This window comes from Eurosta solidaginis, chromosome 3, assembly GCF_040869045.1.
Source record: "Eurosta solidaginis isolate ZX-2024a chromosome 3, ASM4086904v1, whole genome shotgun sequence".
Taxonomy (NCBI): Eukaryota; Metazoa; Arthropoda; class Insecta; order Diptera; family Tephritidae; genus Eurosta; species Eurosta solidaginis.
In genome coordinates, this window is record NC_090321.1 from 194099525 (window position 1) to 194125725 (window position 26201).

Consider the following 26201-nt stretch of genomic DNA (forward strand, 5'->3'; position numbering starts at 1 on the left):
ATCGGAATAGAGAAGCTATACATTGCGGTGGCAGCGCCTTGAGGTAGTTGCACTACACAAGCACTATGCTATTTGGGTACAGCGGTTTTAACGGGCTGAATTCGAGTTCGTCATTAGAAATGGCCTTACAAGTTTTTTGATTCAGCCCTTACCTCACAGGTCTTTGTTCAGCCATAAACCCTTTTAAACCCTATTAACACTTTTTTTTTTTCAATTTTCGAGATTAGGGCCAAGCCCGTCAAAATGCAGTACATGTGATACGTTTATTTGTGACTGTGTTAGTTTTAAATTTGTTTAATACAAAAATGTATGTATATACAATTGCCTTTTAAAAATTACTTCACTTTTATTATAAAAATATTTTGTCTCAAAGTAAATTTTTATACATTTTTTACTCTGTTCTCACTTTTAATATGATACTTATAAAATATTTTTCACATCACATGAGATAATTTGCTAACAATGTAACTATGAACATTCCAACATCGCTTAATTATTATTGCATAAGAAACGAAATAAAAAGTATATATGTACATAAGGATATAAAACTCATATTTGTGACATTTTCTAACTACTGATTGCTTGATAAGCGGCAGTACTGCCTAATGATTTTTGAATGCCATAAATAACGCTGCAACGAAAAAAAATTACAATACACAGTCATTATTTTAATTATTCTTTACAATTTAAAGTTTGATTAGCAGCACTAAAACTTACGCGATCAATGTGAAGCAAAGCAGGTAGAGCCCCGCGCTGATGAAATTAAAAAGACCGGGATAGAATTCGAGCGTTGAATTGTAGACAATCGTATAGAGTGGTGCAGCACCGAGGGGTGAAAGTGATTCCATTGAAGTGGTGAATGCAAATATTTTACCTGTTTTTTTTTTTTGATGGAAATTAAACATATGAAATAAAAATGTTAGTAATATTCCATTTAACAATTTGTTTTCATGCGTCTTACCAACTTCTGTCGGTGGCGCTACATGTGAAAGTATAGCGCGTGCCATTGGTCCCATTATACCGCGCATACCACCAAGTATCATACCCAAATACAGCTCCCACCAAAATACCGCAGTAGCACGAACGGTGCTCTCGAGCACACAGCAAGCCAAAGATAACATTGTCATTGAGACAATTGAGAATTTTAAAACCTGTTAATATATTAATTTGTATTTACTTCAATTTATCGCCATCATGTTTGGCGTCGTTCAAAACTCACTTTTCGTAGAAACACTAAACCAAAAATGCTTCCAATAATTTGCACAACGATACGTGCTGCATTAAATAAAGTGTAGTCCTTCAAAGTCCACTCAAATTTCGCACGGAAAAATAGATATGTTACATTGCTATCACCCTCTGCAAAAAAAAAAAATGAGTAAAATTATTTATTAATAAGAATTAATAATTGCTTTTGTATGGAAAGTATTCATATGGGCAAATCCAACGTATTTTGTGTAGTACAATTTCGATACAGAATGCATTTAAAACCCTGTTCACAGGAGGAAAAACAATTAAAAATTTTTTTCGAAATAGTTCCGATGTAATCCTAAAATCAATCCCCAGGCAGTCCTGAAAGGAACATCGAAATATAGTCGAAATTATCCCAAAACAGCTCAAGATTATAATAAAAACATTACCGAAATGTTGCGGAAGTAATCAGAAAAATAACTCCGAAATAAACCCGAAAACAATCTTGAATGGTTCAGCCCATTATGATTCCTAAAACAATCCCGAAACGACCGTTAAATTATCTTGAAATCCACCCAGGCGTTACCCTGTAATAGTCTGGAGATGATATTTAAATAATTCCAAAATCGTCTCGAAATGATGTCTAAAATAATTCCAAAATTTTCCCAATGGTTGCCAAAATGTCTTGAAATCACCCGAAATAGTATCAAACCTGTCTGAAGAACAGTCCCAAAAAAGTTACCATGATCCTTAAAAAAGTCCATTCGAAATGATCCCTAGCACAATCTCGAATTACTGACGAGATTACACAGAAAATAATTCCCAAAATCTACCGCGATTTTCTCACAAACAATTTCGAAACAGTCTCGATTTTGTTCCGAAAACAATCTTAACATCGCACAGTGCAAACATGATAACGAAATAATTCCGAAATAGCCACGAAAAAGACTGAAAAACAATCCGGAAATGATATCGCAAAAATCCCTAAAGGGTCTCGTAATAATACTAATCCTGAAAACATTCCGAAATTACCAAAAAAAAAAAAATATATCTTAATAGTTCCGAAATTATTACGGAAGTGATCGGAAAACAGGTCAGAAATGATCTCGAAATAGTTCCTGAATAATCTCCCATGGCGGCCATTGTGGTGTGATGGTAGCGTGCTCCGCCTACCACACCGTATGCCCTGGGTTCAAACCCCGGGCAAAGCAACAACAAAATTTTAGAAATAAGGTTTTTCAATTAGAAGAAAATTTTTCTAAGCGGGGTCGCCCCTCGGCAGTGTTTGGCAAGCGCTCCGAGTGCATTTCTGCCATGAAAAGCTCTCAGTGAAAACTCATCTGCCGTGAAGATGCCGTTCGGAGTCGGCATAAAACATGTAGGTCCCATCCGGCCAATTTGTAAAGAAAATCAAGAGGAGCACAACGCAAATTGGAAGAGAAGCTCGGCCTAAAATCTCTTCGGAGGTTATCGCGCCTTACATTTATTTTTATTTTTTAATCTCCCTTTATGATCCAGAGGTAGTCCCGAAATGATCTATTACGAAATGGTCCCTACACAACTTCGAAACAATCCTGAAATATTCACACTAACTAGCCCCAAAATAATACGGAGATATTACTGAAATGGTAACGAAGTAGCCCCGTAAAAATTTCGAAATAATTCTGAAACAGTCCGAAATTTATCCTGAAATTATTATGATTATCCCGAAATAGTCACCAAATGATCTATAGCTTATCCTGAATATGTTTTGAAATGATATGATCTCAAAAAATTGTGTGAAACAGAATTTCTAAAATCGTTAAAAATAATGTCGAAATATTAAGTTTTGTATCGTACTGCGAGAGACGAGGATTTTTCAATAGGGGGACTCATGTAACCGTATAAATGCCTTATAAAGTGTTTACGCACGAGCTGTCAAATTTTGTATGAAAAATCATTTACACAATTTGTATAAATTTACGCGCACATTTCATTGTGTAAACGCGGTAAACTCAAAGGAATGCAACCTTGCAGACATTACAGCAGGCATTTTCATCAAAAATCTCCAAGATCAGCAAGTAAAGGCGTTTTAGTTTTGATTTTTCACTTAGTTTTGGCATTTTTTAATTTGTATAACAATCAGAAAATGTTGTTCGGCAATAATACAGCTGATAAACAATCAAGTTTATCAAGAGTATTACTAGGTGCGTTCATATAACAGCGTGTGTAAATGGATATAATTTTACACCTTATAAGTTTATATGCTATCATGAGTCCCCCTAATATGTATCTTTGAATTTACCCATGGTGAATATTGCAATTGTCAATGTAATCATCGTTAGCCAAATAATAGCGCGATCATAGCTGGGACGTCGTTCAAAGCATGTATGCACCAAATCTTTAACCAAATCGAAGCGAAAGAATTCGCGTATTTTAGACTAAAATTTGAAATAGCACATTAAACTTTTATTAGTCGAATAAAATATGTTAAACTTACGCCTGTATGTATTTGATCAGGTCTCAAACTTTCAACTACAAATATGAACACATACAGTAAGGAGAGCAACATTAGCAGCGCTGATATACCAAATACAGTAACTACATTTGTAGCAGCATAAACATAACCGCTAAGTACGTTGCCAATCATCATGCCAGCCAATAGTGATGCTTCATTCATGACCATTCTGTAAGTTTGGAAATAATTTCATTATCATTGCATGAACATGTAACAAAATTGTCCTTACCTTACTGCTCGCGCTTTCTCCTTAGCAACGTCTGATATGTAACAATAAATTCCAGTTATAAGCGCACAAGTACCACCACTAAGCACTGACGGAACGGAAGCCAGTAGAAATAGCCACGGACTTATTACAACTTTGGTAGCAATAAAAGCTAGAATCGTTAATATAATACACCCAGTGAGATAGCCTTAGGTAATGAAAAGAGTTGAAGATTTAGAAATATAATAAGTTTGATATATTGCAACAAAATTTTAAAGATGAGGTGTTATCCTGTAAAGCTTGTGATATTTTTTCCATACACACAGAGCCAAAAAGTTCACCTATAATCAAAGGGATCGACGTCTAAAAAAGCTTTTTGGGCGAGGAGAGCGAGACGGGACATAACTGAAGAAATTTTTGCTAGAAAATCTTCTAGATATAGATAAAATATAGTGGACAAATTATATTAATTAATAATAAAATATAGTACGGTGATTACTTTCGTTTTAATTTTGATGGTGCAGTACATGTGTATCCGAGAAAAGTGGAATTGAAGATGTTGAAGCTTTTTTTGATCGATTGGATACAAAATATTTCGGAGAGCGCATCAAATTTAAGGCGGGTTTGAGAGAGTGGCGAAAACAAAAGGTTTTATTGTTAAATAATATACTAATTTCTTTTTTTAAGGCAATTCCATTTATTTGTGACCAAGAGATTTTAGCGACAAACAACAAAATTCTGAATGGCTCGAAAAAATTTCTGAGGATTTATCTTCCGCTAAATCAAGAGAATCCAGTGCACCACCTTCTTGTTCTGGAAATTCCAGCTGTTTGTACCTTGTGGAGTTGTTAAAAAAAAACAGTAAAAGGTCAACTTGTTTTAACTTTCCACGAAAAAAATGGTTACCTGGATAGTAGAAACCAGAAGAATTTGACTCATTGCATAGTGGATAATTATACTGCCTTGGGGCGTATTGTTACGGTATTTCCAAAAGAAAACAAGGTAATTGCATGAGTTCGATGATAACTATCAAAAACTTACAAACATCCTTTGTTATTCTTATATTTTAGGAGTTTTACTTTTTGGAAAGGAAAAAGGGGAAAAAGAATCCTAGTGGGAAATTGTTCTTCCGTTGGGCCAATGCCATAAAATTGGAAAAGCAAGTCACTTCTGATACGAAAGATGCTCATGAAGATAATTTGGATGGTATGCTATACTTACTAATACTTTTTTGAGAATTTGTTCTTTGAACAATATTTAACTTTTTATATTGCAGATAATGTTTTGGAAAAACAATGTTGGCTAGCCCATAACTGTACTCCTTGGGAAAAAGTAAAACAGTATTGGGCAGATACATGCGTTTTTAGAAATAAGTGTAAGGGCTCTCTATCGGATTTGCTGGCAGCTTGGCGGCGCTACAATGATTTTAACGGTTACGAATTGGTAAGAAAAATGGGATAACTCAAAGTTTTTATTTTCATTACATTTTTTTTAAATTTATTAAATATATATAATTTATTAAATATTTAGGGAAAAATTAAAACGCGATATCAGTTGACCGTTTCGATGTCGCGTTGTTTAAATTTTTCCCATAATATTTATTAAATTAAAATTTTTTTAAATTGAGTTAAACATTTTTTCATACATTAAGCTTAAAAATAACAACTAAAAATTATTTATATATAACATGTTGATATTGATTTCAATATAATGCATCCAGGTATTGGAAACCAGCTATTTTTAAAACTGGGGAAATTTTATAAAATAATCCTTCCTATCTTAAATGCTGAAATAAAAGATCAAGCCAGCAGAGAGTTACTACTTTCGAAACTCTATTATAAAGATTTATAAAACGGTAAGAAAGCATCAAAATTATAAAATATTTATAAATTTTAATTAATTTTTTTTTCATATTCTAAATATTGTATTGTGTTGTTACTGCTTCATGCTGTTCTTCAACCACAGCGTCAGAGTAAAACCCAGAAGCCAACGATTACTGATGCACAATCGGAGTTTATAACACTAGCAACTACACCAAATGATGTTTTACCAAAAATTTCGGCTAAAATTGAGCAGTACGCGAGTAGAAAACAGCCATTGCAACCTCACATCATTGCAGTTTACAAATATATCAGATTTTTTTATATTTTGCGACGGGCTTAAGTGGAAGTGCGGAACCTTAATGAAACGTGTCGATTGTATTACTAAGCTTGAATATTCCCATAATAGCAAGCAAGTATGGGTATTTTTAGAACAATACTTTTTTGGTCTTAAATCTGAAGATTTTCCTTCAGTTTCAAATTTACTTAGCAAATTAGATAACAAATCCTTTATTTTCTTAATTGTTAAAAATGCCAAATTTTGCTTGTTATTTATGTAACAAAAACCACTTAACTTCATGTTTACTTATCAACCATTTAAAAAAAGATCAAGGGCTTCCACCCATAGTGAAATTTGTTTGCAATGAGCAATATTGCAATCAAATATTTCAAAATATGTATAGGCTTCAAAAACACTTAGGGAAACATAAACCTGATTGTTCTTCCCCGGTAAATAATATTTTAAATCAAGGTTCAGTTTCACAAGAGTCAGTTAAATATCAAGCTTCGGTTTCGCAAGAGCCAGTTACACATTTACAATGCCCTGATGAGTCTCAACTTACATGTCTTTCAAACTTCAAAAGCATTCAATCCTTGCATTTACTCTTGAACTTCACAATTATACACATTTTTCGAGAAAAGACATTCTGAATATTCAAAAATCTGTAACAGAACGTATTACGGCTCCAATAGCTGAAATTATTAACCCGTTAACTCAAAATTATGAAAATCAAGTTGTATCTCAAGAAATACTTCGAAATATATCTGAACCATTTCTGAACGTGCGTTCTGAATATAAATTTCTTAAAGAGTTGGAGGATTTGAAGCATTTTAAACATCCCAAAAATATGTAATTAGCAATGACCTGTCTGGAATTATTTTAAACAATAATCTGACTTTGACTAGCGCTAAGGCAGAGATAGTATTGACTGAAAAGTTCTTTGGGAGTGAAGAGATATGGGAAGAAATTATTGCTAATGTTGAAACCATATCAAAATTTACTGCTTATTACAACTTTATAAATGGAGATTTTTGGAAAATGGCGAAATTTGATGAAAACAAGTTGGCAATACCACTTTTCTTGTACATGGACGATTTTGAGATCAACGATCCTTTAGGCTCAAAAGCCTGCCAACAAAAAATATGTGGAATCTATTACACTTGTCCGACAATCCCTATTTATCAAGCTGGAAGGCTCATGAATGTATTTGTATGCGGATTTATGAAAAGTACAGATATATCTGAGTATGGTATTAATATTGCCTTCACTCCACTAATAGATATTTTCAAAAAATTATATGTAGATGGTTTGAATATTGATATAAGAGGCGAACAATTCAAAATTTATGTGCAGCTTGTTCAAATTTTAGGTGACAACTTAGGCCTCAACACAGCTTTGGGATACAAAAGCTCATTTTCATCAAACTCTTTTTGTAGAGTATGCAAGCGCAGCAAGAACGAAACACGCGTTGATTGTATCGAATATCCCGATTCTTTAAGAAATAATATTAATTACGAACTTGATATTACATTAAATGACCCAGCGTCAACTGGTGTTAAAAATAGTTCTATATTCAATTCTCTTCCATATTTTCATGTCACCGATAACATATCATGCGATATCGTGCATGATTTATTCAGTGGTGTATACAAATACAGTTTTAGTAAAATATTACATCTAATCTAATATCTAATCTAATATATATTATAAATGGGAAAGTTTGGATGTTAAGATGTTTGGATGTTAAGATGTTTGGATGTTTGGATGTTTGTTCAGACGTTTGTCTTTGTGACTCAATAACGCAAGAACGGCTGGACCGATTTGGATGAAATTTTGCACACATATAGCCAATAGTCTAGAAGGATCTACTAGCTATATATTTTTCAAAAGGGGCGTGGTCCCCGCCCCCTAGGAACAGTTATAATTTAATTATTATATTTTTTCGTCTTTGCGACTGAATCACGCCAGAATGGCTACACGGATTTTGATGAAATTTGGGACACAGACAGTAGTCTACTAGAGAAATTTTTTTCGAGCATGGAAAGAGGGGTGGGGGTCCCACGACCCCTTCGAGAAATTATTTTTCATAATTTTTACATATTATAACTTCACCAATATCACAGATTCAAGGGGTCAAATAAGTCGAGGGCTTACAAAGTAAGCAGTGACACTCTCCGCCCGCCCCCCTTTATCACCCCCTCTGGTGTAAAATCCATAAATTGTTATAACTCAATCTAAATTTTCTCCTAAATCAATAGTTTTTGGTATCTGGTACATACAGAACAAGATCTAGACAATTTTGGAGGAACGATCAGTGGTCCTCTCCTCTACTCCCGCCATCCGCCCTCCATCAATTGTTTTTATTAGCACGCTTTTTTTAGCTTTACCTGTATGTTTCTATCTATTTTTTTATTCGCTCCAATGCGCCTGCTGCCTTATTAACATGGTTTTATAATTAGCTTCACCTTATTTGTAATCCCGTAAGGGTCATATCGAGACCCTTCCGGGATCATTTCTGGATGGTTTTCGGGATCGTTCCGGGATTACGCCGGGGTAATTTCGGGACTTTTTCGGGACTATTTCGGGATCATTTTGGGACCCTTCCGGGATCATTTCTGTATAGTTTACGGGATCCGTCCGGGATCCCGTCGGGGTTATTTTGGAATATTTTCGGGACTATTCCGGAATCATTTCGGGACTATTTCGCGATCATTTGGGGACCCTTCCGGCATCATTTCTGGATGGTTTTCGGGATCCGTGCGGGATCTCGTCGGGGTCATATGGGGACTTTTTCGGAATCATTTGGGGGCTCTTCCGGCATCATTTCTGGATGGTTTTCGGTATCCGTCCGGGATATCGTCGGGGTCATTTGGGGACTTTTTCGGGATCATTTGGGGGCTCTTCCGGCATCATTTCTGGATGGTTTTCGGAATCCGTCCGGGATCTCGTCGGGGTCATTTGGGGACTTTTTCGGGATCATTTTGGGGCTCATCCGGCATCATTTCTGGATGGTTTTCGGGATCCGTCCGGGATCCCGTCGGGGTCATTTCGGGACTTTTTCGCGACTAATACGGGATCATTTGGGAACCCTTTCGCCATCATTTCTGGATGGTTTTCGGGATCCGTTCGGGATCCCGTTCGGGATCCCGTCGGGGTCATTTCAGGACTTTTTCGCGACTAATACGGGATCATTTGGGAACCCTTTCGGCATCATTTCTGTATGGTTTTCGGGATCCGTCCGGGATCCCATTAGGGTAATTTCGGGACTATTAGGGGATCATTTGGGAACCTTTCCGGCATCATTTCTGGATAATTTTCGGGATCCGTCCGGGATGCCGACGAGGTCATTTCGGGACTATTTCGGGATCATTTGGGATACCTACCGGCACCATATCTGGATGGTTTTTGGGATTCGTCCGGGATCCCGTCGTGGTCCTTTCGGGACTTTTTTTCGACTAATACGGGATCATTTGCGGACCCTTTCGGCATCATTTCTGGATAGTTGTCGGGATCCCGTCACGGTCATTTCGGGACTATTAGGGGATCATTTGAGGACCTTTCCGGCATCATTTCTGTATTGTTTTCGGAATCCTTTCGGGATCCCGTCAGGGTCATTTTGGGACTTTTTCGGGGCTAATACGGGATCATTTGGGGATCCTCTAGGGGTCGTTTCGTGACTTTTTCTGTTTTATTTCGGGATCATTTGGGGACCCTTCCGGCATAATTTCTTGATGGTTTGCCGGATCCATCAGGGTCATTTCGGGACCATTTTGGGATCATTTGGGGACCCTTCCGAGATCATTTCTGGATCCGTCCGGGATGCCGTAGGAGCCATTTCGGGATTTTTTGTTACTTTTCCGGGATAGTTTTTGAACCCTTCCGGGATCATTTCTGGATCTGTGCGGGATCCCATCTGGGTCATTTCCGGACTATTTCGGGATCATTTTGGGATCCTTCCGGAATCATTTCTGTATGGTTTTCGCGATCCGTCGTTGATTCCCTCGGAGCCATTTCGGAACCTTTTCTGGAGTATGTCGGGGTCATTTGGGGACTTTTTCGGGATCATTTCGGGCTCTTCCGGTATCATTTCTGGATGGTTTTCGGGATCCGTGCGGGATCTCGTCGGGGTCATTTGGGGACTTTTTCGGGATCATTTGGGGGCTCTTCCGGCATCATTTCTGGATGGTTTTCGGGATCCGTCCGGGATATCGTCGGGGTCATTTGGGGACTTTTTCGGGATCATTTGGGGGCTCTTCCGGCATCATTTCTGGATGGTTTTCGGGATCCGTCTTTGCGACTGAATCACGCCAGAATGGCTACACGGATTTTGATGAAATTTGGGACACAGACAGTAGTCTACTAGAGAAATTTTTTTCGAGCATGGAAAGAGGGGTGGGGGTCCCACGACCCCTTCGAGAAATTATTTTTCATAATTTATACACATTATAACTTCACCAATATCACAGATTCAAGGGGTCAAATAAGTCGAGGGCTTACAAAGTAAGCAGTGACACCCTCCGCCCGCCCCCCTTTATCACCCCCTCTGGTGTAAAATCCATAAATTGTTATAACTCAATCTAAATTTTCTCCTAAATCAATAGTTTTTGGTATCTGGTACATACAGAACAAGATCTAGACAATTTTGGAGGAACGATCAGTGGTCCTCTCCTCTACTCCCGCCATCCGCCCTCCATCAATTGTTTTTATTAGCACGCTTTTATTAGCTTTACCTGTATGTTTCTATCTATTTTTTTATTCGCTCCAATGCGCCTGCTGCCTTATTAACATGGTTTTATAATTAGCTTCACCTTATTTGTAATCCCGTAAGGGACATATCGAGACCCTTCCGGGATCATTTCTGGATGGTTTTCGGGATCGGTCCGGGATTACGCCGGGGTAATTTCGGGACTTTTTCGGGACTATTTCGGGATAATTTTGGGACCCTTCCGGGATCATTTCTGTATAGTTTACGGGATCCGTCCGGGATCCCGTCGGGGTTATTTTGGAACATTTTCGGGACTATTCCGGAATCATTTCGGGACTATTTCGCGATCATTTGGGGACCCTTCCGGCATCATTTCTGGATGGTTTTCGGGATCCGTGCGGGATCTCGTCGGGGTCATATGGGGACTTTTTCGGAATCATTTGGGGGCTCTTCCGGCATCATTTCTGGATGGTTTTCGGTATCCGTCCGGGATATCGTCGGGGTCATTTGGGGACTTTTTCGGGATCATTTGGGGGCTCTTCCGGCATCATTTCTGGATGGTTTTCGGAATCCGTCCGGGATCTCGTCGGGGTCATTTGGGGACTTTTTCGGGATCATTTTGGGGCTCATCCGGCATCATTTCTGGATGGTTTTCGGGATCCGTCCGGGATCCCGTCGGGGTCATTTCGGGACTTTTTCGCGACTAATACGGGATCATTTGGGAACCCTTTCGGCATCATTTCTGGATGGTTTTCGGGATCCGTTCGGGATCCCGTTCGGGATCCCGTCGGGGTCATTTCAGGACTTTTTCGCGACTAATACGGGATCATTTGGGAACCCTTTCGGCATCATTTCTGTATGGTTTTCCGGATCCGTCCGGGATCCCATTAGGGTAATTTCGGGACTATTAGGGGATCATTTGGGAACCTTTCCGGCATCATTTCTGGATAATTTTCGGGATCCGTCCGGGATGCCGACGAGGTCATTTCGGGACTATTTCGGGATCATTTGGGATACCTACCGGCACCATATCTGGATGGTTTTTGGGATTCGTCCGGGATCCCGTCGTGGTCCTTTCGGGACTTTTTTTCGACTAATACGGGATCATTTGCGGACCCTTTCGGCATCATTTCTGGATAGTTGTCGGGATCCCGTCACGGTCATTTCGGGACTATTAGGGGATAATTTGAGGACCTTTCCGGCATCATTTCTGTATTGTTTTCGTAATCCTTTCGGGATCCCGTCAGGGTCATTTTGGGACTTTTTCGGGGCTAATACGGGATCATTTGGGGATCCTCTAGGGGTCGTTTCGTGACTTTTTCTGTTTTATTTCGGGATCATTTGGGGACCCTTCCGGCATAATTTCTTGATGGTTTGCCGGATCCATCAGGGTCATTTCGGGACCATTTTCGGATCATTTGGGGACCCTTCCGAGATCATTTCTGGATCCGTCCGGGATGCCGTAGGAGCCATTTCGGGATTTTTTGTTACTTTTCCGGGATAGTTTTTGAACCCTTCCGGGATCATTTCTGGATCTGTGCGGGATCCCATCTGGGTCATTTCCGGACTATTTCGGGATCATTTTGGGATCCTTCCGGAATCATTTCTGTATGGTTTTCGCGATCCGTCGTTGATTCCCTCGGAGCCATTTCGGAACCTTTTCTGGAGTATGTCGGGGTCATTTGGGGACTTTTTCGGGATCATTTCGGGCTCTTCCGGTATCATTTCTGGATGGTTTTCGGGATCCGTTCGGGATCTCGTCGGGGTCATTTGGGGACTTTTTCGGGATCATTTGGGGGCTCTTCCGGCATCATTTCTGGATGGTTTTCGGGATCCGTCCGGGATATCGTTGGGGTCATTTGGGGACTTTTTCGGGATCATTTGGGGGCTCTTCCGGCATCATTTCTGGATGGTTTTCGGGATCCGTCCGGGATCCCATCCGGGTAATTTCGGGACTATTAGGGGATCATTTGTGGACCTTTCCGGCATCATTTCTGGATAATTTCGGGACTATTTCGGGATCATTTGGGATACCTACCGGCATCATTTCTGGATGGTTTTTGGGATTCGTCCGGGATCCCGTCGGGGTCATTTCGGGACTTTTTCTCGACTAATACGGGATCATTTGCGGACCCTTTCGGCATAATTTCTGGATAGTTGTCGGGATCCCTTCGGGATCCCGTCAGGGTCTTTTCGGAACTATTGGGAGATCATTTGAGGACCTTTCCGGCATCATTTCTGGTTAGTTTTCGGGATCCTTTCCGGGTCCCATCAGGGTCATTTCGGGACTTTTTCGGCATCATTTAAGATTGGTTTTCAGGATTCCTCCGGGATCCGTCAGGTTAATTTCTGGACCCTCCCAAGATCATTTCTGGATGTATTTCGGGATCTGTCCGGGATGCCGTCAGGGTCATTTTGGGACTATTAGGTGATCATTTGAGGACCTTTTCGGCATCACTTCTGGATGGTTTCGGTATCCGCTCAGGATCCCGTTGTAATTATTGCGGGACTTTTTCGGGATCATTTGGTGTCCCTTCCGGCATCATTTCTGGATGGTTTTTGGGATTCGTCCGGCATCCCGTCGGGTTCATTTCGGGACTTTTTCTCAACTAATACGGGATCATTTGCGGGCCCTTTCGGCATCATTTCTAGATAGTTGTCGGGATCCGTTCGGGATCCCGTCAGGGTCTTTTCGGAACTATTAGGTGATCATTTGAGGACATTTCCGGCATCATTTCTGGATGGTTTTCGGGATCCTTTCGGGGTCCAGTCAGGGTCATTTCGGGACTTTTTCGGGATTGTTTAGAGATGGCTTTCAAGATTCGTCCGGGACCCGTCAGGGTAATTTCTGAACTTTTCCGAGACTATTTCGGGATAATTTTGGGACCTTCCCAAGATCATTTCTGGATGGATTTTGGGATCAGTCCGGGATGCCGTCAGGGTCATTTTGGTATTAGGTGATCATTTGAGAACCTTTCCGGCATCACTTCTGGATGGTTTTCGGTATCCGATCAGGATCCCCTCGGAATCATTGCGGGACTTTTTCGGGATCATTTGGGGTCCCTCCCAAGATCATTTCTGGATGGATTTCGGGATCTGTCCGGGATCCCGTCAGGGTCATTTAGGGGTGCGTTCGAGATCCCGCCAGGGTCATTTCGGGACTTCTTCAGGACTATATCGGGATCATTTCTGGATGGTTTATGGGATCCGTCCATGACCCCTTAAGGGTCATTTCGGGACTATTAGGTGATCATTTGAGGACCTTTCCGGCATCACTTCTGGATGATTTTCGGTATCCGTTCGGGATCCCGTCGGAATCAATGCGGGACTTTTACGGAATCATTTGGGATTCCTTCCGGCATCATTTCTGGATGGTTTTCGGGATTTGTCCGGGATCCCGTCGGGGTTATTTCGGGACATTTTCGGGGCTAATACGGGATCATTTGGGGATCCTCTAGGGGTCGTTTCGTGACTTTTTCTGTATTATTTCGAGATCATTTTGGGACCCTTTCAGCATAATTTCTTGATGGTTTGCCGGATCCATCAGGGTCATTTCGGGACCATTTTGGGATCATTTGGGGACCCTTCCGAGATCATTTCTGGATCCGTCCGGGATGCCGTATGAGCCATTTTGGGATTTTTTGTTACTTTTCCGGGATAGTTTTTGCACCCTTCCGGGATCATTTCTGGATCTGTGCGGGATCCCATCTGGGTCAATTCCGGACTATTGCGGGATCATTTTGGAATCCTTCCGGAATCATTTCTGTATGGTTTTCGCGATCCATCGTGGATCCCCTCGGAGCCATTTCGGAACTTTTTCTGGAGTTAGTCTGAATAATTTAGGGACCCTTCCTTGATATTTTCTGGATGGTTTTTGAGATCCGCCCGGGAGCTCGTCAGGGTCATTTCGGAACCTTTTCGGGATCATTTTGGAACACCTTCAGGGATCATTTCTGTGTGGTTCTCTGGATACGTCTAGAATCGTGTCGCTCTCATTTCGGGTTTTTTTGGGACTATTCGGGGAACTTTTGGAGACCCTTTCGGGGCATTTCTGGATGGTTTTCGGGATCCGTCCGCGATAGCGTTGGGGTCATATCGTAGCTTTTTCTGGATAATTTCGGGATCATTTGGGATCCTATCAGGTTATCAGCTCATTTAGTTCTTTTTTTTACTCAATTACAAAAATAAAATGCATTAGACAGAAAACAAAATTTTAAACAGATAATAAGCAGGCTAACGCGAATAGCCCATATATTTAAAATTTTCCTTGCGGACGGGGCCACGGGTAAAGGCTAGTATATTATAAATGGCAAAGTTTGGATGTTTAGATGTTTGGATGTTTGTCCAGACGTTTGTCTTTGTGACTCAATCACGCAATAACGGCTGGACGGATTTGTATGAAATTTGGCATGCATATAGCCAATAGTCTAGAAGGATCTACTAGATATATATTTTTCAAAAGGGGCGTGGTCTCCGCCCCCTAGGAACAGTTATAATTTAATTATTATATTTTTTTGTCTTTGCGACTGAATCACGCCAGAACGGCTTCACGGATTTTGATGAAATTTAGGACAGAGATAATAGGCTACTGGCGAAATTTTTTTCCAACATAGAAAGGGGGTCCCACGACCCCTTCGAATAATTACTTTTTAACAATTTTTACACATTATAACTTTACGTATACTGACCTTCACCAATATTACAAACTCAATGGGTGAAATAAGTCGAGGGCTTACAAAGTGAGCAGTATGGGTTATTTCGGGACTATTTCGGGATCATTTGGGGTACCTTCCGGCATCATTTCTATATGGTTTTGAGGATCCGTCCGGGATCCCGTCGGGGTTATTTCGGGACTTTTTATCGACTGGTGTCGGATCATTGGGGACCCTTTCGGCATAATTTCTGGATGGGTTTCGGGATCCGTCCGGGATACCTTCGGGGTCATTTTGGAACTTTTTCGGGATCATTTGGGGTATTTTCCGGCATCATTTCTGTATGGTATTCGGGATCATTTGGGGTCCCTTCCGGCATAATTTCTGGATGGTTTTCGGTCATTTCGGGACTATTAGGGGATCATTTGAGGACCTTCCGGCATCATTTCTGGATAGTTTTTGGGATCCGTGCGGGATCCCGTCGGGGTAATTTCTGGACTTTTCAGAGATTGTTTCGGGATTATTTTGGGCCTTTCCAAGATGGATGGATTTCGAGATCTGTCCGGGATCCCGTCAGGGTCATTTAGGAGTCCGTTCGAGATCCCGTCAGGGTCATTTCGGGACTATTAGGGGATCATTTGAGGACCTTTCCGGCATCATTTCTGGATAGTTTTCGGAATCCGTCTGGGATCCCTTCGGGGTCATTTCAGGACTTTTTGGGGACTAATACGGGATCATTTTGGGACCCTTCCGGAATCATTTCTGTATGGTTTTCGCGATCCGTCGTGGATCCCCTAGGGACCCTTCCTGGATATTTTCTGGATGGTTTTTGAGAACCGTCCGGGAGCCCGTCAGGGTCATTTCGGAACTTTTTCGGGACTATTTTGGTACCCTTCAGGCATCATTTCTTTGTGGTTCTCTGGATAAGTCTAGAATCGTGTCGTTGTCATTTCGGGTTTTTTGGGACTATTCCGGGAACTTTTGGTGACTCTTCCGTGGCATTTCTAGATGGTTTTCGGGATCTGTCCGCGACAGCGTCGGGGTCATTTCGTGGATTTTTGTGGATAATTTCGGGATAATTTGGGGATCCTATCAGGTTATCAGCTCATTTAGTTCTTTTTTTACTCAATTACAAAAATAAAACGTATTAGACAGAAACATCTTTTTAAACAGATAACTTGATAAGCAGGCTAACGTGAATATCCCATATATTTAATTTTCTCCTTGCGGACGGGGCCGCGGGTAAAGGCTAGTTATTTTATATACGAAAAAAAATTTTTCACTTTGGAAACTTTCAATTCTCGGAAGCCAATGTTTCAATATGCACAAACAGAAATCGGTAATGAAAACTTTCTCCCACTTTGTACTGCTAATGATTGGCGATCTTATCCCCCCGAATGATTCTGTTTATAAGTTTTTAATTCGTTTCATTAAAATAATTGAGTGTGTGTTATTGCCAAATTTTGATGACGATGTCTTGATTAAACTTCAAATATTGATTGAAGAGCACAACAAACTATATCAATGTTTATTTAAAGATACTTTAAAACCCAAACACCACAATCTTGTACATTACCCGAGTATTATTAAGAAATTAGGACCCCTTAAATGCTTATGGTCATTCAGATTTGAAGCTGAACACCAAATTCATAAAAAATATGCCAGAAGTATAACGTCCAGAGTAAATATTCCTTTATGTCTAGTAATAAAATCAGCAGTAAGATTTGCAAACTCAGTTTTAACTAATAACTTTTTTCAACCCGAATTTGTTTTAAAAAGAACTAGGTCCTATTTCACAGGAAATTACATTCCGTCATTAAAACTATCCGATTTGAATTTTTATAAAAGAACAAATGCCGTTATTTTCCGAGGGAAAGCTTTCCAAGTTGGACATATTGTTTCAGTTACTGAAGATTGTTTTCTTATTTACGAAATATGCGATTTTTTAATAAAAGAAAATAATGTTAGTATTGTAGTCAAAAATCATACTTATTTAAATTTTTCTGAGAGATTTCAATCATATTTGGTTGGAAGTGAAACACATAATTACACTGTCATCAAATTTGATTCCTTAGATGGACTGCCAATAAATTTTTACGTTTTAAACAATGGACTTAAAGTTATAGGAGTCAAAAAGTATTGGAAGGTCTACGATTAATTTTCTATTATAAGTATAGTATAAGTATTAGAAAAATTAAAATAAAAATTAAAAGTGTAAGACTTACAAAAATACGAACTGTAAAAAATACTATACTTTATACAATACATTTTCACGTTTTTGAAGAATCGACGCTTAATTTTCTGTTAGAATTACAAGAAATATAAAAATTTAAATCAAAAGTGTAAGGTTTACAAGAATATAAATTATAAGCAAATATGTAAAGTACATTTTTATAATATTAAGTACTTTAACTTATTATAATTATATGTAAAAGGTGTTCATTTACTTAAATAAAAAACAGCTTAATAAAGTGTGGCATATATTTTTGGAAAGAAGTGTATTTGAATTTAGGTGGCAACCATTTCAAATTGACAAGATCATCGGCTTATTGCAATTAAGAGGAATTTCTAATGAAAATTTAGATTCCCTTCTTAAATATATTAAAGAGGGTTTATCTTAATTTTAAAAGATATCTACAAGATTATACTGAAAAGGATTTCATCTAAATTCTACGAGTAATCATTTTAATTTTATTGAAAAGGTTTTCATTTTATTTTTATAGATTATCTACTCATTTTTAATAAAAAGAGATATCCAGTCATAATAAGACGGGCATCTTATTGGAAAAAAATCATAGAGAAATCCGCTAAACTCAGTTCTGCTTTAGAGGGCATTTTAGGGGGTCTTTTCGCTGTGTGCATGAAGAGAATAAAACACCATTTATTTTTATGGTATTAAAAAAAAAAAACAAAAAAAAAATGTAAGGCGCGATAACCTTCGAAGAGATCTAAGGCCGAACTTATCTTCCAATTTGCGTCGTGCACCTCTTGATTTTCCCTACAAATTGGCCGGACGGGACCTACATGTTTTATGCCGACTCCGAACGGCATCTGCAAGGTAGATGAGTTTTCACTGAGAGCTTTTCATGGCAGAAATACACTCGGAGCGCTTGCCAAACACTGCCGAGGGGCGACCCCGTTTAGACAAATTTTCTTCTAATTGAAAAACCTTATTTCTAAAATTTTGATGTTGCTTTGCCCGGGGTGTGAACCCAAGGCATACGGTGTGGTAGGCGGAGCACGCTATCATCACATCACGGTGGCCGCCAGTATGGTATTAGATACTTAATTTTTTGGTCGATATTTGGGTTCCAATCTGAAACCATCCTCAGGAACAAATGAATGTACTTGTACGAAATATTGACCAAATATTATTGGCCTAGGTCGAATATACGCACAATTATAACTCTTTCCAGAAGCAATCTCAATATACTATCGAAAACTGTTCCGAAAAAGTCCCAAAATGATATCTCAGTCGACAACGATATTAAAATCAATTCTGAAACGTTACGGAGATAGTCATAAAATGAACCGAAGATAGCCCCGAAACTATCCCGAAAGATTCACCGAAGGTTGCTTTAATTGAGCCCGAAATTATCTTGAAAACACTCTCATGAGGTTCATTACAAAACCTTAACCAATCTCCAAATGGTTGTTATATTATCCCGAAAACTATCCCGAAGTTCCACCAAATTGTCCCGAAAAGGTCTTTAAAATTTGAGCAACCTGGAAATGTGTCGAAAAGATTCTCAATACAATTTAGAAACTATCCGCAAATAGCAGTGTTCTGAAATTGTTCCAGAATAGTATCAAAATGATTCCAAAAACAGTTCCGAAATAGTCCAAATAATCCTAAAACACAGTTCCGTGATGATTCCTAAAAACAACAAAATAATCCTTAAAACGTTCCTGGAATGATTTCAAAATTATGTGTTCGGAACACAATCCCCAAACGGTCCGAGATAAACCCGAAATCGTCCCGAAATTATTCTTGAATGTACCTGAAGAAGTCTGGGATGCTCTTTGGCAGTGACAGGTGAGTGATACCGCGATTTTTTCAAAATTGATTAGAACTCGGAACACGTTGTATTATAGACAAAATTTTGTAGTTGCTGAATGGGGCCCTAAAAACTTTCATTCGACTTCGAAAATGTGCGATATTTCGTACGCACAACGTATACGGATTCAGATTCAAATCTGTGTTGATTGCATTAATACATGCATGCATTAAAAAAGTAATTAACTTTATATTGTCATGGTCTGATTGCTAATTAATAAATAATAAGTAAACTTGCAGGGTTTGCTTTGTTTTGTTTATACAACTTGACAAGCTTAATAGATTGCAGTCGAGTCTGCTAACACTTAATATGATAACGAGGTACTAAAATTGGAATGAACGCATTTGAGGAAAAATATAATAGAAACATGCTTATACTAGGCGCATATGTATGTACATATATGCGCCAGAGCCATCATTCCAGCAGCACTTGTCGAAATTTTCAGGGCGAGTACTTTTTTGTCAATGAAAAAATATTAATAAGGGCTAAGTATTGATGATTTTGAATTTTGTTGCTGTAATATATGGATAGTTCTTTGCGGGATATGGGTCAAGTGTGCTCCGAGAGAAGCACCTTTTAACAGAACCTTCGGATTGTCATAAAATTCCCGAAATAATCCCAATTGATTACGTGTAAAATACTAAATGATGCGGAGTTAATAACTTAAAAATTTCAAAATAGTTCCGAAATTATCTAAGCCCGATCCCGAAAGCTTCTCAAAAACCATTAAGGAACGTTTTCGAGATAGTCCAGAACAATCTCAAAATGATCCGGAATAAAATACTGGACAGAGCCTAAAGATCCCGATCCCGAAAATAAGCATGAAATAGTGCGAAATTATACCGAATCTGTCCCGAAATTATTCGAAGAACAATCCTGAAGCGGTACCAAAATAGTCCCGAAATCAATCTTGAAATAACACCGAAGTTACTCTCTCAACTATAGTCTGGAAATGTTCCCGAAATCACAAAATGATCTTAGATAGAATATTCAAATTATTTCGAAATAGAGTGAGCCAAATTTCAAAAAAAAAATTTATCCAGCCATTTTGGCAAGCCCGGGGGGATTGCGACGCTTAACTGGGGAGGGGAACTGCGACTCCGCCTTTTCAACAAAATATTGTCATTACATCCTTTTAGATAGGCGAACATCTGGATATCTACCCGTCCGAAATTTCATATTGATAATAATAAAAAAAAAAGTATAACAAACAAAAAGTTTATAAAAAACATATATTCGCTAGTTATTAACCTTACCTGTATAAGTGGCAAGAATGATGGGACGACGGCCAAATTTATCCGACCATGGCCCAACAAACAAACTAACAAAAGCTGGGATGATGCTCTCCAAAAGAGAACGCGCCATTAGAATACGAGCTACATACGGCTGAACGCGTGTTTCAATTTCCTGTAAATAGTGGAAAAAACGATAAATTTATAGAGAGCCACAAAAAGCATTGTTTTTTTTTTTATATTTATGAATCATGAACCTGTTTTCATGAAAGCAGATGTTCTCATTAAATATAAGCCCTTACTGCCCTTTAAATATTTACGTGAAGTCTATGCGTAGTAAATAACTGTACATACATATATTATCCACAAATGTTTACTGTACTATTTTTCATATCAGAGAGCTTACAGATAATTCTAAACCAATTAAAAAAGGTCTAATAATTTCTGTTATGTAAGAAGACATACAAATCGACCAACAAATAACTTTTCAACTTTATAAATATGTATGAGTTTTTTTTGCTATCTGTCAGTGAAATAAAGATTTCCTCTCAGAGAGGCCAATATTAAGAAATAAATTTTATGAATTTTGATTAACGGGACAGGCTCATATTGCTATAAAAATTTCCTCTTCTTTTATTGATATTATAGAAATCAAAAATACATATAAATAATGTATGTAGATACAATGATGAGCAGCGGAACATTGCTATTAAACGCGGTGCTATAAAATCCAATGTCACCGATCAAGATCTGTTGAGGAGCCTAAAAATATTCCACACAATTTGGAATTAAAACCCGTCCGTCGGTTAAGAGTGAAAACCTTTTTATTGAGGCCAATATTTGCTGTTACTGTTGTGGCAGGTTGCTCTGTTACAGTAAACTGCATCAAAAAGTCCGTTTTGGAAATATAAGTTCCCTTAGCAGATTTGCCCTCTAAGCTGACGATAAAGGAAATATGTACAAAATTGTGTAAAAAGGAAAGGAAGGAAAGGGAGCAGCAAAAAGGCGGAATACAATATATACATGTATAATATAAACATGTATGTATGGTTTATATAAACATGTATAGAAGTCATTTGAAATAATGCATTTTATACTCATTTGTAACTGACCCATTTTACTAAAGTTCAATCAAAACGTGGAACAAAGGCGTTACTCATTGCAGTACTAGCAGCGCACAGACTCATACAAATTTGCAAACCTTATAAAGAATTAAGTATAATACAATTATATATTACATTTTTATAAATTTGGATATAAAAATGTCAACGACCTTGAGAATTACCCAATAGCACGAGTATGTGTACTAGGGTGGGTGGATTTGTATGAACGAAAGTTAACCGATATCGCGCCATCGATTTTTCGATAGGATTTGGGCTCAGGAAAAAAAGTTCCACTACGCATACCCAAAAAAATAATTTTCGAGCCTGCGAAATTTCATTTATTTGACTTTTTTTGACTTAGATTTTTAAGGTTTTTTTCATGATCTACTAAAAAAAATTTCATATGCGGACAGGGTATACATGAAAATTTTACAATCAAAAGACATTTTTTTAGTAGGTCATAAAAAAACCTTAAAAATCAAAGTCGAAAAAAGTAAAAAAATGAAATTGCGCAGGTTCGAAAATTATTTTTTTGCGTATGCGTAGTGGAACTTTTTTTCCTGAGCCCAAATCCTATCGAAAAATCGATGGCGCGATATCGGTTAATAAATCGACCCAGTCTAACGTGTACTGACCATAAAACTCGTATTTATGCAAATAAATACTCAAATTATCTATTAACTATCAATATAAATATATATTGACGAGATTGCAGCTTAAGCAAACTTCCTCTAGAAATTCTTATACTTTCTTCACGGCTACAATTTCCGCCTGAAAGACATTGCAGCGATCTGGCAGCCTGTGTGGTCTACTTATTTCTGGATCGACACTGTTAACAACAGACCCGACCGCTTCCATTAATATGGAAACATAGGTATACACGTGTATGTAATGTTCTGCCGTTTTCTCATGCTTGCCCTCCGGCTCTATTGTGGCAGCAATATCTCTTTTGAAGCTCAGGTGTGGGACCATGTAGTCCTTCGCGCTATATTTAATGGCGATATACTGCTGTGGCTATACGACCTGAACTCAAGCTGCCCCGATACATTAAGCCTTGTTGCAGTTGCAAGCGTTATCTTTCCTCTGTCTTCCACAAGGAGTTTCCACGAAAACTTACTAACAAGTATAGTCTCAGAGAACTAAAACTGAATATCATAATCACAACAAAGCCCTTTATATGGAGACGGTTGGATTTGATACTGTTTGGGCTCTCATTTCCACCATATAACATCTTCTATAAATATATTGTAAAATCATAAATGCAACCATGTCAACTAATTAATAGAATAAGCAAAAATACATGACTGTAAATGAAGAAAATGCCACCGTGGTGTGATGGTAGCGTGCTCCGCCTATCACACCGTATGCCCTGGGTTCGCACCCCGGGCAAAGCAACATCAAAATTTTAGAAATAAGGTTTCTCAATTAGAAGAAAATTTTTCTAAGCGGGGTCGCCCCTCGGCAGTGCTTGGCAAGCGCTCCGGGTGTGTTTCTGCCATGAAAAGCTGTCAGTGAAAACTCATCTGCCTCGCATATGCCGTTCGGAGTCGGCATAAAACATTTCCCGTCCGGCCAATTTGTAGGGAAAATCAAGAGGTGCACGACGCAAATTGGAAGAAAAGCTCGGCCTTAGATCTCTTCGGAGGTTATCGCGCCTTCCATTTTTTTTTTTGTTATTTATTTAAAGGAAGAAAAGAGAAGATGGTGGACTTCCGGTTTATGATTGGATTGACGGCTGAAGAATAAAGTATTAAGATAATTAATCCGGACGTTTCTGCTGTTTTGTTAACCATCGAAGGTAGAAATTACATCTCAGGTGTGTTACGAACCTCGCGCACTATTATAAACAACTATTTTGTAAAATGGATGCTCGAGAAGGCATTATTAAAGTTTTAACTGAAAATAATGTGGATTTCCTCCTACTGCCAACATTATACAATTACGCAGATTACTGCAAAATATAATTGGCGTGGGAGATAATAGCTCCGCAAATACGATGAATACCACTCCGAACACAAATATATTGGAGAACATTCCGGACGAAATGATTGAGATAAACGCTGCCGTTTCTACTGAGTCCTCTGCCGCCATTGCTGTTACCGCCGTTCATACTGCCGCCACTGCCATTCTAACTGCCTCTACCACTGCCGCTACCGTCTGCTCTGCCGCCACTGCCATCACCGCCGTTCATACATTAAGTTATACTGTATCGAGGTCGATTACAGTGTCAGATTGGCCGAGCGGTAACTCTGAACACAAATAGCGAATTGTATTAGATTTAGATTAGGTATTAGATTAAGAAGTGTACGATAGTGAAGATTGAAATTAAGTTATAATGTATCAAGGTCAATACAGTGCGAGCTGTAACTCTGAACACAAATAGCGAATTGTATCAGATTAAGAAATGTATGAAAGTAAAAATAGAAATTAAGATAATGTATCGAGGTCGATACAGTTTCAGGCTGGCCGAGTTGTGAAATCATAAATGCAACCATGTCAACTAATTAATAGAATGAGCAAAAATACATCACTGTAAAGGAAGAAAAGAGAAGATGGTGGACATCCGGTTTATGATTGGATTGACGGCTGAAGAATAAAGTATTAAGATAATTAAACCGGACGTTTCTGCTGTTTTATTAACCATCGAAGGTAGAAATTACAATATATCTTTTAATTCTTCAAAAAAGTGAATGGAGACTAAAACGTTAAGACTCCCAAAACGACAAATTAGAATTTTTGGGCAAAAAACAGATTAACTCTATTGAGTCCAGGATTCCATAAGGAAGGTGATTGGAGTTCCCAAAACTTTTTTATGCAGAGGATCGGTATGATCTTGTTCGGCAGATATGCGAAGTTTTAGAAATTCTTCTTCAAAATTAACGAAAGTAGCTGCGAGTACAGCAAAACAGTGAATATACAACATATAAAACATCCCAATTCCAATTCCGTATCGTGTTATACGATCACGTATCGAAAACTAATTTCACTCAAACGGTAAATATCTGTCAAGCTATTAATTATGATTCTAAAAGGTACTTGTAGCCATTATTTCAGGTAATTTCTCGGTCCCAATCACGAACACTTGTATATATCTTTAACGTTGACCTCTGAAAAGAGTCTTCACTCAAGCAATTCTAATATTAAATTATAGAATCCGTGATAGTATGACCCATCATCTAAACATATGTGACCCGTTCTATGAAAAGGTGGCTTATGACTAAAAAAAAATTACTACTACTAAGAAACTGAAGAAATGCATTGTTTAACTTTAAGAGACATACACACGCATATGGCTATAAGAAACGCCTAAACTACAAATATATATGTATATAGCTGGTAACCAAGCATGAGATACAATTGTTCTCGAACTGTTCGCGAAATGACTAGACCTTAGGAGAAATAGATGAACGAGAAAACCGAGAGTATAAAAGCAGCACAAGCTGAGGAATGAGTAATCAGTTTGATTTAAACACGCTATTAGTTGTGCAGTGAAGTATAATTGTGAAGTACTCCCAAAGTAATCTAAATAAAGACCAGTTTGCAATACTGAATATTGGAGTTATTTATTCGACAGTTTAGCGATTCGAACGTTAGTAGAAGGTGCATACATTTCAGGAATTACCCAAAATTCGTTACAATATGGTTTTCGGATTATAACATTGGTGATCGTACTATTTGATTCGTATTCGGCACGATGATATGGTACAAAATCATGAAGGTAGAAAATTTGAGTAAGTAAAAGTTTTCTGATTAATGTTCCAGGGATTTTTAGATTTTATTTTGGTTTCTGCTTAACGTTTCTGATATTCAGCAACACATTTCAGAATTTCAGCAAAATTCATTTCTAGATAAATGTTATCCTAATTTTAAGTAACTACCATCGTAATGTTAGCTATATATCAATATTTTATAATTAGTATATACCAAGTTAATTAAAAGCGTCGTGGTATGGATATGATTTAAAAATTTTCCGAGTATAAATTCGTAATTTCGTGAACGCAAGGAAACATATCAAAGCTTTTTTCACTGAAAGCGCCGACTTCATTAAGAAGCCTTTCTGAAAAGTATTTTACAAATGAAATAAGGATCGAAAGAATCAAAATATATTTCGGATATTGTTTGCATTATTGTTTGCAAGTTTCCGAAATGATATTTTGCACTGCTTTTCACCATAAATCGAAAAGTGTGCAGTACATATCGAATGGTAACGTAAACTAACTGGTGGCATTGAAAAATTATTTCAATAATGAAGTTGATTTCTTATTATCAAATTTTTCACCTCTATGGTTTAGTGCCATATATGTATGTAGGTGAACGAGTGATTGAACGTAATCGCTGTATTAATTATTTTGAAAACCAATTCGACATTTTTATTCTTTATGATTTTGAAATATGTTCCAGCGTACTGTTGGTCCTCAAAATTCATTCAAAATAACTAGAGATTTGTTTGTTATTGTATGA

General features: G+C 38.3%; 1 protein-coding gene and 1 pseudogene across 1 annotated transcript in view; one reads left to right on the plus strand and one right to left on the minus strand.

Annotated features, from left to right (window-relative positions):
• Positions 1–244: 244 nt before the first annotated feature.
• Positions 245–26201, minus strand: part of LOC137244837 (probable peptidoglycan muropeptide transporter SLC46) — a 31627-nt gene continuing 5670 nt past the window's right edge. Inside the window, exons 3-10 of the mRNA XM_067774437.1 lie at positions 20662–20812; positions 3915–4098; positions 3668–3854; positions 3473–3608; positions 1220–1356; positions 962–1151; positions 718–874; positions 245–631 (exon numbers count right to left, since the gene is read on the minus strand). Coding sequence (XP_067630538.1) covers positions 568–631; positions 718–874; positions 962–1151; positions 1220–1356; positions 3473–3608; positions 3668–3854; positions 3915–4098; positions 20662–20812 — 1206 coding nt within the window. The 3' untranslated portion in view covers positions 245–567. The remainder of the gene's footprint in view (positions 632–717; positions 875–961; positions 1152–1219; positions 1357–3472; positions 3609–3667; positions 3855–3914; positions 4099–20661; positions 20813–26201) is intronic.
• On the plus strand, positions 4447–6109 carry LOC137243568 (uncharacterized; annotated as a pseudogene).